The sequence below is a fragment of the Wasmannia auropunctata genome, unplaced genomic scaffold (assembly GCF_000956235.1).
Source record: "Wasmannia auropunctata unplaced genomic scaffold, wasmannia.A_1.0 LD335844.1, whole genome shotgun sequence".
Classification (NCBI taxonomy): domain Eukaryota; kingdom Metazoa; phylum Arthropoda; class Insecta; order Hymenoptera; family Formicidae; genus Wasmannia; species Wasmannia auropunctata.
This window is the reverse complement of record NW_012027046.1, coordinates 789,393-801,873: the sequence shown is the minus strand read 5'-3', so window position 1 is coordinate 801,873 and position 12,481 is coordinate 789,393. Positions and strand designations below refer to the sequence as shown.

The window sequence follows — 12,481 nt, the reverse complement described above, 5'->3', positions numbered from 1 at the left end:
GTGGTGGAAACCGAGCGGCGGCACTGTAACGTACGTATTACGGCCGTCGTACGATACGCCGCGCGTATAGAAATGCGAGATGCGGCTACGCGGGTAGCGACGACGACGACGACGGCGACGACGACGACGACGACGGATTCGCGGCGCCTGCCGCTCAGAGCGAGCCCGTAGAGCGGCTTTCGGTTCAATCGATAATCGAAGCGTGCGCACAAGTCATCGCCGCCGCCACCGCCGCCGTACGTCGCCGTCGTCGTGACCCACTTTCGCGGCGGTGAGATAAAATCCATATCGTACACGAGTGTTCGTCGGCGCTCTGACCTTTTTACTTCGCGCGTCCCACGTCCGTCGTCCGTTAACGCTCGTTCGTTCGTATACATATTATGTATATATGTATATGTATATATATACGTATGTGCGAATCGCGCGCGTGCGCGCGTGCGACGGAAATTCGGCTGAGCGACGTTCACTTCCGATACGCTCGCGAGTGACGAGTCGATACTCCCCGTCCGATCGATGCCCGCGATATCGGTTCACGTTACTCGCGAACAGATTGTTCTTTCCAGCTGCTCGTACACATGTACTTATGTATAGATTGTGCCCGTTTCCTTTAATTGGCAGATTTCTTTAATTTTCCTTTTCTCTGCTTCTCTCGTTTTTAAAGTACAATTATAGCGACACTCGTGTCGGGATCAGATTTAAATTTAACTCGCATTAATATACATATTATAGTTCCAATACGATAAATCGAATTTAATTAATATCCTGAGACTTTATTTCTACCAATACAGATTTACTTTGATATCAGTTTAACTTAACTTTTTTTAAGAAAAAGATAAAAAGATAAAATTAAGTCGAAATTTAAAAAGTTAAATTTACCTTGATAGAAATGGGTTTTAAATATATGTTTAGTAAATTTAATTAATTTTGTCTCGCAAAATTTTATTGTAAAATTTATTGATCGTAAAACACAATTCAACAAATATGGCACACACAAATTCAAAAAATATGGCAAGATATCTTCAATAATTTGTTGATACAAGGACGTAATTAATATACATATACCTTTTGTAAAGTGAAAATTATTACATTCACGTGCAATTTTAACAAGTAGAATTCGGTTTAGGTCAATTTCTTCATCCCGTTTTATCTTTCAACTCGTCAACCGAAGTGGCACTAATCGAAATCGATTTGCGTTACTGAATGAAAAATGGTCCACGTATACATTTTCGTTTTTGATGAGGCAGAATAAAGCTTCAATACGATGCAGCTGAATCGATCAACGATATATATTATAGGTATCGATACTTATATGCGGCGCGAACGAGCGAGCGAGATTTTCAAAGTCACGCGACACGAAATTCCCGCGTCATTATTTTAACACGAAAGTGAAAACTAGATTGTGTTTCCTTTTCCTGCAATGGTAACCGGAAAAGAGAGAGAAAGTGAGAGCGTTTTCGAAACGGTCGCATTGATTTCTTGGTTTAACTATACATATATCTCTCGGTCTCACATCATGCTCTCTTATATACATACACCCTTCTTCTAACAAGCCTGTTTGTCCAGCCGCACCTTCTATGTATACTTAGGACCCTTTGTTTCTTTTGAGGTACTTTATTGTACCTCTAGCGAAAATAAAAATCGGAGTAAGTCGAATGTAAGGGGAGATTATAGTGACAGAAGCGTAAAAGAAATTTCTAAGAAGAGCGTAAACTGGATGAACGTAAAAAAAACGTATTAAAGGGATAAACGCTTCTTTTCCATTACGCCGTTCCATCAATTTACGCTTCCTAGAAGTTTCGCTTTCCCAGACACTCGACTTACGTATTGTAGTACGCTCCGATTTTTTATCTTTGCTAGAGAGACAATAAGCTTTAGTTTGCTTAATCTTACTTAATATTGTTAAAGGTATGCGAGAGATACATGATGAAATACTGCAATTAAAGCGAGCTGCAGATCATTTTACTCGCATTCACAGGAATTGTTCCTGGCAGGAGACAGAAAACGCGATCTGAAAATCTGATCACGTTGGAAAATTTATAATGACACATTTTAAAATCTTAACTTGTTCAATTTTCAAATAAAATATAGGGATATGGATGATATTCATTTACAAAAATATGCATATATGTGCACGCGTGATGGTGTATATCGACTTATATTTGACACTATGTAGTCTTCTCTTAAATTCGGCCGATCGATTAGCGAATTTAAAAAGAGTGGTCCTGTTCAATAGAACGCGACATTGGCTATCGTTATTGATCATTGACCTGTAAAGGCATTTGGTGTGACGTCTACACTATATATACGTGAATATATATAACGGCCTTATATATACCTAATTTTAAGCAGTTAAACGTTTTAACGATGATTGGTAAATCTTATATTTCTCACTTTTTATTGAATGATATTCGTTTTACGGATCAATTTGTTCGGAGTGATTCAACTCTGTGATTGCCTCTAACTAGATTGTCTCTAACGAAAATTATCGATTTTAGTGTTGTATAGTCAGTGACGAAATATATAGATAATAGACGATTATATGTACTTTCTCTCATATTTCTCCTCAAAGCGGTACCTATAAAATATGCGAATAAAAAGTTTGTAATCTTAAATATATGTTATGAATGCTTAAAAACTTATTTTACTTTTTCCTCCTTTTATTTCTATCATTCGCTTTATTGAATTCTCTTTGTTTAATATAGAAAAACTTAAATATAGAATTGATGTAATGGAAATCGATTACATTTTGCAGAACGGAGTATCGAATTTCGCATTGAATCGTAGCGCACAAGATTGGTTGCACCGCTTTTACAATGTCCATTCAAGACCGTGGCCTAGAATCCTCTATTGACTTCATAATCATTATATGAATAGAATAACGCGGTATAGGTTTTACAGCGCAAAGTTGCCAGTAGCGAAAGAAAAATTTAAAAAAGTACAAATAAGCTAAAAAGAATAAAATTTGGAAGTAAAAAGAAAGCGAGAGAAAAGTATAAAAATAATTTTATATAATTTTGTATTTAAAATTATCTCAAATTAGACAATCTTAAGATTGTATCCAGCTAATGAAATATTATATCCCGAGATCATGCTTCAAATTTTAAAGCTCGGACCTAAAAGATGCGCTTGTTAATAATCTACGCTATTAATTTATTGGACAATTCAATACATAGGACCCTCTGATTGGTTTATCCGGTGAAAAAAATCCAAGCACCGTTTACTGTGATGACCGTAATCAATTAAATCAATTAAAGATTTAAGTACGTACACCACCACTTATGTAATTGTTTTTCTGAGGAGCAGAAGAAAATAAAAAAAATTTTGTTATCAACTTTTTTTCTTGCCTATGGTCCCGCCCTAAAAACTATAGCGAGGCAAAAAAAGAACAGACCTCAAGACGCGCCCCCACGTCCAAATTGAGCCGTCCCATGGGTGTCCGCCCGAATGTTCCAACTGTCGGGCGCTACCGTCTCCCTCCGCGCGAGATCCAGCATCGGCGTGGGCGCGCACGGTGGTGGTACGACGTAGCTGTATGGGGGCGCGATCAGTATTGGTATTTTCCTACGGTGCGAATCCAAGATGTCAGACATCGATAAATGGATAGAGATCGCGAAAGAGTGCAAATACTTGCCCGAGAATGACCTCAAGGTAAACAGCGCGACGCGCGCCGGTCGGGCCGTTCCCCGCGCGGTAACCTAATCGCGGGATCGGCGAGGGCCGCGATCAGGTTACTCGCCTAAACGCGCCCTACGCGTATCGCCTCTCCCGACTCTCTCTCTCTCTCACCGTTAACTCTGTGTTTTTTTTCTGCCGCTTCCGACAGAAACTCTGTGACATGGTATGTGACTTGTTGCTGGAGGAGTCCAACATCCAGCCAGTGTCCACCCCGGTGACGGTGTGCGGCGATATACACGGTCAGGTAAGTCCCGGATGTTGCGCCCTAACCTCAAAAACTTTGGAGCATTGTCATCCGTCGCTACGGGGATCGACGCAAAATTTCAGCGGATTTTTATTCCGAATCGGCGGCGCAACAGATTCATTCGTCATCCGTTTATCGTCATTTCTGTCCCGCATTTCTATCTTGCGCGATTTTGCTCTTAATCTAATCTAATCTAATATTTAAATAATTGTAACTATTACTTGTGCCAATAAGTTGTTTGTACAGTCATGATAGGAGGTACTTAAGGTAATCGTTAAGAAGATGATCTTCACCTCCGATATAATTGAAAGTAAATATATGTATATGTATATATATATAATTTTTATTTTTTCATTTTTTATAACTTTTATTATTTGTGCCAATAGTTATTTGTATAATCATGATATGAGGTCTGTTCTTTGTACCTGAATTAGTGGACATTTGTACTTAAATTGAAATAGAATATATGTATTTATATTTATTTATTTATTTTTGGCAAAAGTATTTGGCTCAATTTGGAGAAAAAAATTTTTAGAGCGCTGTTCAAATGCAACGATAGAAAACAAGCCTATGAATATATATATATATATATGTCAGATTACTTATGTTCTTGTGCTGTTGCAGTTCTATGACTTAGAGGAACTGTTTCGCAATGGTGGCCCTGTACCAGATACAAATTACATATTCCTGGGAGATTTTGTCGATCGGGGCTACTACAGCTTAGAAACGTTCACTCGTCTGCTCACACTTAAAGCTAAATGGTCTGACAGGATAACGTTACTACGTGGTAATCATGAATCTAGACAAATCACGCATGTTTATGGATTTTATGGTAAGCGTAACAGCAATATTTTCTTTTTTCGGTGATTTATTTTATATTTGCATAGTGTTGATTCATTGTTCTCCTTATCAACTGTTCTAGATGAATGCCAAAACAAGTATGGCAACGCTAATGCGTGGAAGTACTGTTGTAGGGTATTTGACTTGCTCACAGTTGCTGCCGTGAGTATATTTGTAAAAAAAATCTTTCAACAAGTGCAATTTTATATTACAATTTGTATAAAATTCTGTTTCAGTTAATTGATGAACAGGTTCTTTGTGTACATGGTGGATTGTCTCCGGCTATTAGAACACTAGATCAAATTAGGACGATTGAAAGGAATCAAGAGATTCCACACAAAGGTATATATTAAGTGTACAAAAGTAATATCTCATTGTAGAATAAAAATTACGTGATCGGCTGTATTATTGCCATATGATAATATTTATAATAATAATCGAACATCTTTGCTTACCATTACAGGTGCTTTCTGTGATTTGGTCTGGTCCGATCCAGAGGATGTAGAAACATGGACGGTAAGCCCACGTGGCGCAGGCTGGCTGTTTGGCAGCAAAGTGACTTACATGTTCATGGAAGTGAATGATCTTAAACTCATCTGTAGGGCGCACCAACTAGTTCAGGAAGGTACGCGTCTTTACGCTTACAAACACTTCCAACATGTCATCACAGTTTTTCTTTTAAATATTTAAATTGCCTCGGTTACATACTGATAACGCATATTTTTGATCTTGCAGGTTATAGGTACATGTTTAACGACAAACTCGTCACAGTATGGTCGGCCCCGAATTACTGTTATCGATGTGGTAACATAGCTAGTATCATGCAGTTCACAACGGTGGATCAGAGAACACCCGTGCTGTTCCAGGCAGTGCCTGATTCCGAGAGAATAATCCCACCTCTAACGCCCACTCCGTACTTTTTGTGATCTATCTTAGTGGCTCATCTGTACGGATGCAGAAGAGAGATGTCTGTGTCTAGACTCTACGGAATTACATGATTTGATTGGCCGGATCCCAGGCTGGTACCATGACGGAACCATACACACATTCACAAGAATATATCACAAAACCGATTATACATATAAACTCTAGAAAATTTTGATTCCTTTGAAAGAAATTGTTTGATGCGTTCTACGATCGAAGTACGACACTTAGAGGACTGGATTGTCGTGTGATTGCTCTTATTCAGGGAATGTTCTTTAGATTTTTTAAGAACTTTATCAGGTTTTACATGTTGTAAAGCTAACTTTTATATATATACATAGTATCTGCCATTGCATCAGCCTGATTTTTGTAGCTCGAGGGGAGAAAAAAAAAGAAAAACAATATTTTGCAATCAGAGCAAATGTGAACATTCTGTGGTCTAGACGCTTTTGCTGTCTACTATGTACATTCTGTAGAGCATTCATATCTCAGAGCAGCATTCTGGACTTCAATGTTCAAACGATTAAGAGCTTTTACGTAATTTATGAGCGTGAATAACGGAAATAGTCCAGTGCTGTGCGCGTGTGTGTGAATAAAAAGAAAAAAAAAATATCACGTTTAAACATTCCGGCAAGAAATACACTCTCTGAGTACAGTGAATGCTTCTCTGACATTACAATCGTTGTGCGTAGAATTCAGGTTTATTAAAGCGTGAGCATATATAGTACTGTTAAGGTCTTCCTGAACATGTAAATGATCTGTTGCTGATTTAGGTACTGTGTGTGCTGCGTGCTGTTTTTTTCTTCTTAAATGCGCAAATCAGTGTTCTTAGTAAGAATCGTAAATTCGGCACTTTTTCGCCGAAGTACAAATAGCGTGTAGCAGTAGCCAAAGTTTTTCCTGCTTAGGTAAGGAAATCCGATAGCGGGATCGTTATAGCATCTATAGGGAGTTGTCTTATTATTTTTATGCACATGACATTTTTTTTACGCTTAATTTTAAGAAATTCCGAGCTCAAATATTTGTCTCTAAACTATCTCGACACACATTGATATTCTTTTCGTAAAGGAAAAAAAAAAAGATACCCACCATTCGTTCGTCACACTTCTCTTCTCTATATACATATATATGTACAAAGCAATATTTTCAAATACTATTGCATTCTCCGAATCTTTGTACAATTTCCAATATCGTATGCCAAATCGCTGTCGTATTAAATAATCATATAATTAGCTAATTGTCATAAGTTCATTAATGTAGGGAGCAACTTTAAAAGAGAAAGAACCGAGACCCTTAGCAATGTGCCTCTAAATTAATAAGCGTTTGTGTAATATAATGATACGATATTGATATGACGTAATTAATGGAAAGTGCACCGGCCATTGCGTAATCATAAGCCTGAATTCTGACCATCGATTTTTGCTAGCTCACGATAATTCCTAACCGATCACAGACCCGACAAATACGGCATTGGCATTGTGGCATAGGCTGTCATGTTGAGACTACTCTATTTTGAATTTTGTGATATAGACCGAAGGAGGCGTGTGCAATGGTCATGTCGATGTTTATAACGACTCTCCTTGTCGCGCACCATTCGAAGAAGAGGTTTTTGCGATGACCCGTTAATCCGAGAAATGTAATAAACTTTTGAACAGTGCCTTCAGAACTATAACACGACGGTCTACTAGAAGTATAAACGCTTTCTTACTGACAGATAATCATAGACGAACTACGATAACATAAGGACGAAGAATCATACAAATACCAGAGCTTAACGAGAATGCGTACGAGAAAATTGTTTGTACTCTTTTTTTTTTTTTTTTTTTCTTTTAAATTCTATTCCACGAACCTTTCGCTATTAATTGGAACGAACCTTTACTTTTTTCGCGAAACTTTTCTACGATATTTACGTTTTACGATTTTACTATCTTTTAGGTCTATACTCTTACATTTATACTTTTACATCACGTGCACGAGAGATATTCTCTATTTGTACTACATTTATTACAACGTAACGATTGCGCGATACCTTACGCGAGTAACACGTACTACATTAGGTAGAGGAGCGCATCTAGAACGAATCGGGACACGGAGCTTGCGTTACAAACTCGACATTTGCAGCCTCCGAGTCGTGAAACGGTGTCGCGACGACGGGAACGCCCTACGTGTGTGGTACGGGTATCGTAGAAATCCTTAAAAAAAAAAAAGAAGTATTAGCCTCTGTAACTACTATCGGGGTGTTCGCGGCGTTTCGTCTACCGGAATGCCTCTGTCTGTGATCGCTTTAATCTTATCGAAGTGTCCAAGCGCTTGCGGCGACTCGATATTAATAATCGGTAAGCTCGCGAGAGGGAGAGAACAAATAAAGACAATTTGCAAGATAAAATAACGAAGACTAATTTATAGCTTAATGTGCTCCATGCGGGAGCTTGAACACTGCGCATAATCCTTAAAGATCTCACAGGTAGACACCATTTTAAAACGATCATCATGTACCTTGAAAGTATAGACTTTGTTATGTTAATGTAATGAAGAACGTCTGTAATAAAAATGCGCAAAAAATCGCACTCGGCCGCATTGTTAATTGTATTCCCGTTATATTAAGAGAGCGAGTACAAATCAATAGGCATGAGATAAGGGACAACGGGAACAGGAGAAAGGACATTTTACATAATTAAACGTCGCATTGATTTTTTTTTATTAATCTTTAATCAGTTTATTTACTCGTAATAATATTATTTTCATCATATATATATATAATAATTCTATTTACTCCTTACTATTTATATATATATATATATATATTTATATATAATAATATAGTGTATTTATGTTCAATATGTATAATATATTATCTACATTTATAATCCCTATGAAAGGCATCTCCAAACAGACTTCAGATTTACTTCTTTTTTTTTTCTTTAAATATCTTATTTATTCATAAAAATACAGGGGGGTTCACGCGCCACGCGTGAAATTCGGCCTGCTTTGCCCGAAACCGAAAGCTCTCGATCGATTCGATCGAATTACGCTAAATGATGTATATGTACTTATTTACCCCACCGAAATTATAATTCTCTTTTCGATTACACACGCGCATTTAACTGTCCGCGAATAATTTTGACCAACCTTATGAACACTATACTCCAGGTAATAATTCGTATTATATTCTGAATACGAATTATCAGTCGTAGTTCTTATATTCTAAATCATATTGCGTTACGTTAGAAATTGTAATCTCTTAGTGAAACTCGAATGGCAATAAATGCACTGACTTTCGTTGTTGATATGCGCGAAATTTTTTCATGTAACAAAAAAGCCGACAAAGATGTTGAATCGAGAAGAGAAGAAAGTCATGAAGTTAAAATGTTATTACAATTACTGATCTAATTTCGTCGAGTAATACGATTTTATCAATGCATCGAAATCAATGATCTTCATCAGTCTTTTAATTACTCGTATCGCGTATCTACGATTAAATCTATATATAAAACATTGCGAGGTGTGCTCGTTCTAAAAAGACGGACTTGCACGGATGTCTCGTCTACGGAAAGCGGAGGCGGGACATTAAAAACACTTCACCTTCAATAATTTTCATAGACACAACGCATAACGTAATTGACTCTTGTCAACGTGCTTCTCGCTGCGTTGCAGAAAAAAAAAATGTAAAAGCAGCGAGGCGCACGGTATATCAAGGAAATTCACCATATTTACCATGTAATGGACGTCGACATCGCGAAGAGCGATAACTTGGTTTCCGGCAGAGCGACGTTTCACGCGATGACGCCGAAATCTCAATTACAAAAGGAATATAATCGAAGATAAACGAGATAATAAAAACGTACTTCTTCCTAAACGTAGGTAGAAATATGGTAACTTTTGACTCACTCATTGAAAAAGTATCTTTCTCTCTCTCGTTTTCTCATTTACACATATACACATACACACTCTTTTTCTTTCTCTCTCTTTCTCTAGCCAATCCGACGCTTCGTGCTTTCCTTCCCTACCGTCGTTTCTGGGTTAAACGTTTGCATTTCTTCTCGTGCCTCTCTTTCGATGTAATCGCAGCAAAGGGCGCCGATTTCTTCATTCCATGTCAAAAGGAAGCAAAAGAAGATACGTGCGCAACATGTACGTATATTTTCACATGAAAACGGGATAAGGAATTAAAAAAGAAAATTACGTAAATGAATTACATTTAACTGTCGAATAAAATTAAATTTACGCTAATTGTAAGAACATGAATGTCGGCAAATTAATTAAATGCAACAAGGCACTAGGATCGTGTAGCACCAGGACTGACGTGTTTAAACAGCGACAGATCTGACAATAAATCTTTGGAATTAATTCTTCTTAACTGATTTACTTCACAGCTGAAAACGTCGCGTTGCATCGTTTTTAGCTGCGAAGTAAATCAATTAAAATTAAGAATAAGAATTAGTTCCAATAAGATTAGACTTTCGAGAGATCAAAAGGACATGCTTTAATTACAAATATCAAAAGCTTTTTTTTAAACTAGAATTGAATATTCCCCGAAGATTCGTTAAACGTCGTCCAAAGACTTTTCAGTACGAGTGGCCCTAGAAGAAGTACGCTATTGTGAAGTTATACATGCACTTTTAGCGTTTAAGCAATGTACATATTCTCGTCGTGCGAACGTTAGCTATCTAAAATACGCGTACTATATGTATATATAAATTCATATTCTATATTGCCGACAAATGCGAGATAAAAATAGATCAAGTAATATGAGAAGGACTGTTTTCTGCGCGCACATATTTTCGTTCGCTTCCCTGTGGTCTTCAAGGGAGCATCAAGGCGGCGGCGCCGCTTGCGGCTATCGCGCGAGCACAAGTATTCAACACGGAATTATACAAAGACAGGACTAGTACTTTCAACATAGTTATATAATATTAAATCTTTCGTACAATATGTACACAAAGTTGAACCCACAAACGAGAGGCGCGCACTGGTTTTTCGCGGTTTTTTTCTCATATTTTTTTTTCTTTTTCGTTAGATTTCTTTGTTTTTTTTTATTCTTATCTTTCTTTTGCTCGATAGACTCTCACTCGCACTTAAATATTAAAGGGTTGGGCATGATAATACTCTTTGTAATATAATGCCCTAAGTCTTGCTGATCCAACGCTTTAGCTCTCCCGTAAGCAGCTACTGTACTCCCAGACATCGATACTGTGTGTTGCACACACGTCTGTTTTCTTTTATAAAATATAGATACAGTATGTTTCCCGGAACGGTTGTCGTTCCTTTTGTTCTTCGAATCCCTGATTAACTTGATCTCTTCAGAGAAAAATTTTTTTTAATCAAATTAATATCTCATTACATTTTCAGACTTTTTTGCTCGCAAATATTTCATTTTAATTAATTATGTTAATATTTTTATAATTAAATTTTTTGAATTATAAAAGTTTTAATAATTAAACACTAAATTCAAGCAAAAATTATCTGAAATTATTTGGAAAATAAATTCGCTTTATTTCTTTCATATTTGTATAATCGAAATTATTAAATAGTAAAATTATTAAAGGGAACAAAAGAATTTAAATTCTGCATGGTCTAAATGATTCGTGAACAAAAGGAGCAATACCACAGAAATCCTGTAAAAAAATATATAATATATATAATATACATATAATATATTAATATAATATCTATACATATATAATTAATATAATAATATTATATGTATATTTATATATGTTATATGTATAAAATCTATATAAGAGAGATATTGAATTTAGAACTCGAAATTTTTTCTCGCGATCGACGATGATACTCTGCCATTTGTATACATATACAATATACTAATAATTAATAAATAGGACACTACACGAACAATTTCTTAGCAAAAATTACGCAACAATTTTACAAGTTAACAATAACAAGAAAGAAGACGATTAGAACTGACATGAAGAAAAAATAGAAAAAAAAATAAAAAAACAGAACGAGGCAATATCCTATATACATATTTATATTGCACAATTTTAGCTCGACAGCAGGACTCGATAGAAAAGAAAAGACATTAAGTCCATTCTGTACTTTATTAGTGATTATACGTATCGATATCTTAAATTATCAAAAAATGTTGATGGTAATTATAGCAGCAAGTCTATGTAATTGTCCATATTTCGGGTAATCGAAAAATGTAGTGTTGCATCAATACTTGCTGCTATTCATATTCCATGCATTTTTTAATAATGAAAAGATACCAACGAATATATCATTAACAAAGTATAGAATATTCTTATATGGATCTTTTTATTGCATTTTTTACATACATACAATTTTCTTATTCGTTTTCTTACTTCTTTTCTCCAAAACCTGAATGCACATGCAATTTCCTTTAAAATGCAAAAAGTGCAGCTAAAAAAAGCTAATCTACTTTTTGTTACTACTATGAGATTGGAAATTTATGCGGAATCAAATTCGAAGAAAGATCCTCAAGAACAAATATCGATCAAAGCGACAGTCCACATAATGCCCGATCTCTTCATCCGGATGAAACTAATCGACATGGCAAGCGAATTCAATATCACAAGCGAGATACGTATTGCGTTCACCAATAGTATCTTGTTCATCTAATGTCGCAAGGTGTCGTGTAAAATGAATTTTCTTTCTTTCAGTGAAGCTTATCACGCGCACGCGATTGTCCAATTGAACACGAAGACAATTAGCGTACGATGATGTCCGGGGAATACAGGAACCGTTACACCTAATGTTCCTTAACGTCAAATAATATACAACGTTTACTGTATGAAGTATCCCATCGTTTAGTTAAGT

At 36.3% G+C, this 12,481-nt stretch overlaps 1 protein-coding gene across 1 annotated transcript; it reads left to right on the top strand.

The window, feature by feature from the left end:
- The first annotated feature begins 3,486 nt into the window (after window positions 1-3,486).
- On the top strand, window positions 3,487-8,250 carry LOC105455763 (serine/threonine-protein phosphatase 6 catalytic subunit). Its single transcript, XM_011699323.1, has 7 exons — window positions 3,487-3,648; window positions 3,824-3,919; window positions 4,544-4,751; window positions 4,842-4,921; window positions 4,996-5,101; window positions 5,223-5,384; window positions 5,495-8,250. Exons 1-7 carry the CDS (start codon window positions 3,580-3,582, stop codon window positions 5,683-5,685), a joined length of 912 nt encoding a protein of 303 aa, XP_011697625.1. The 5' UTR covers window positions 3,487-3,579; the 3' UTR covers window positions 5,686-8,250.
- The last annotated feature ends 4,231 nt before the right edge of the window (window positions 8,251-12,481 follow it).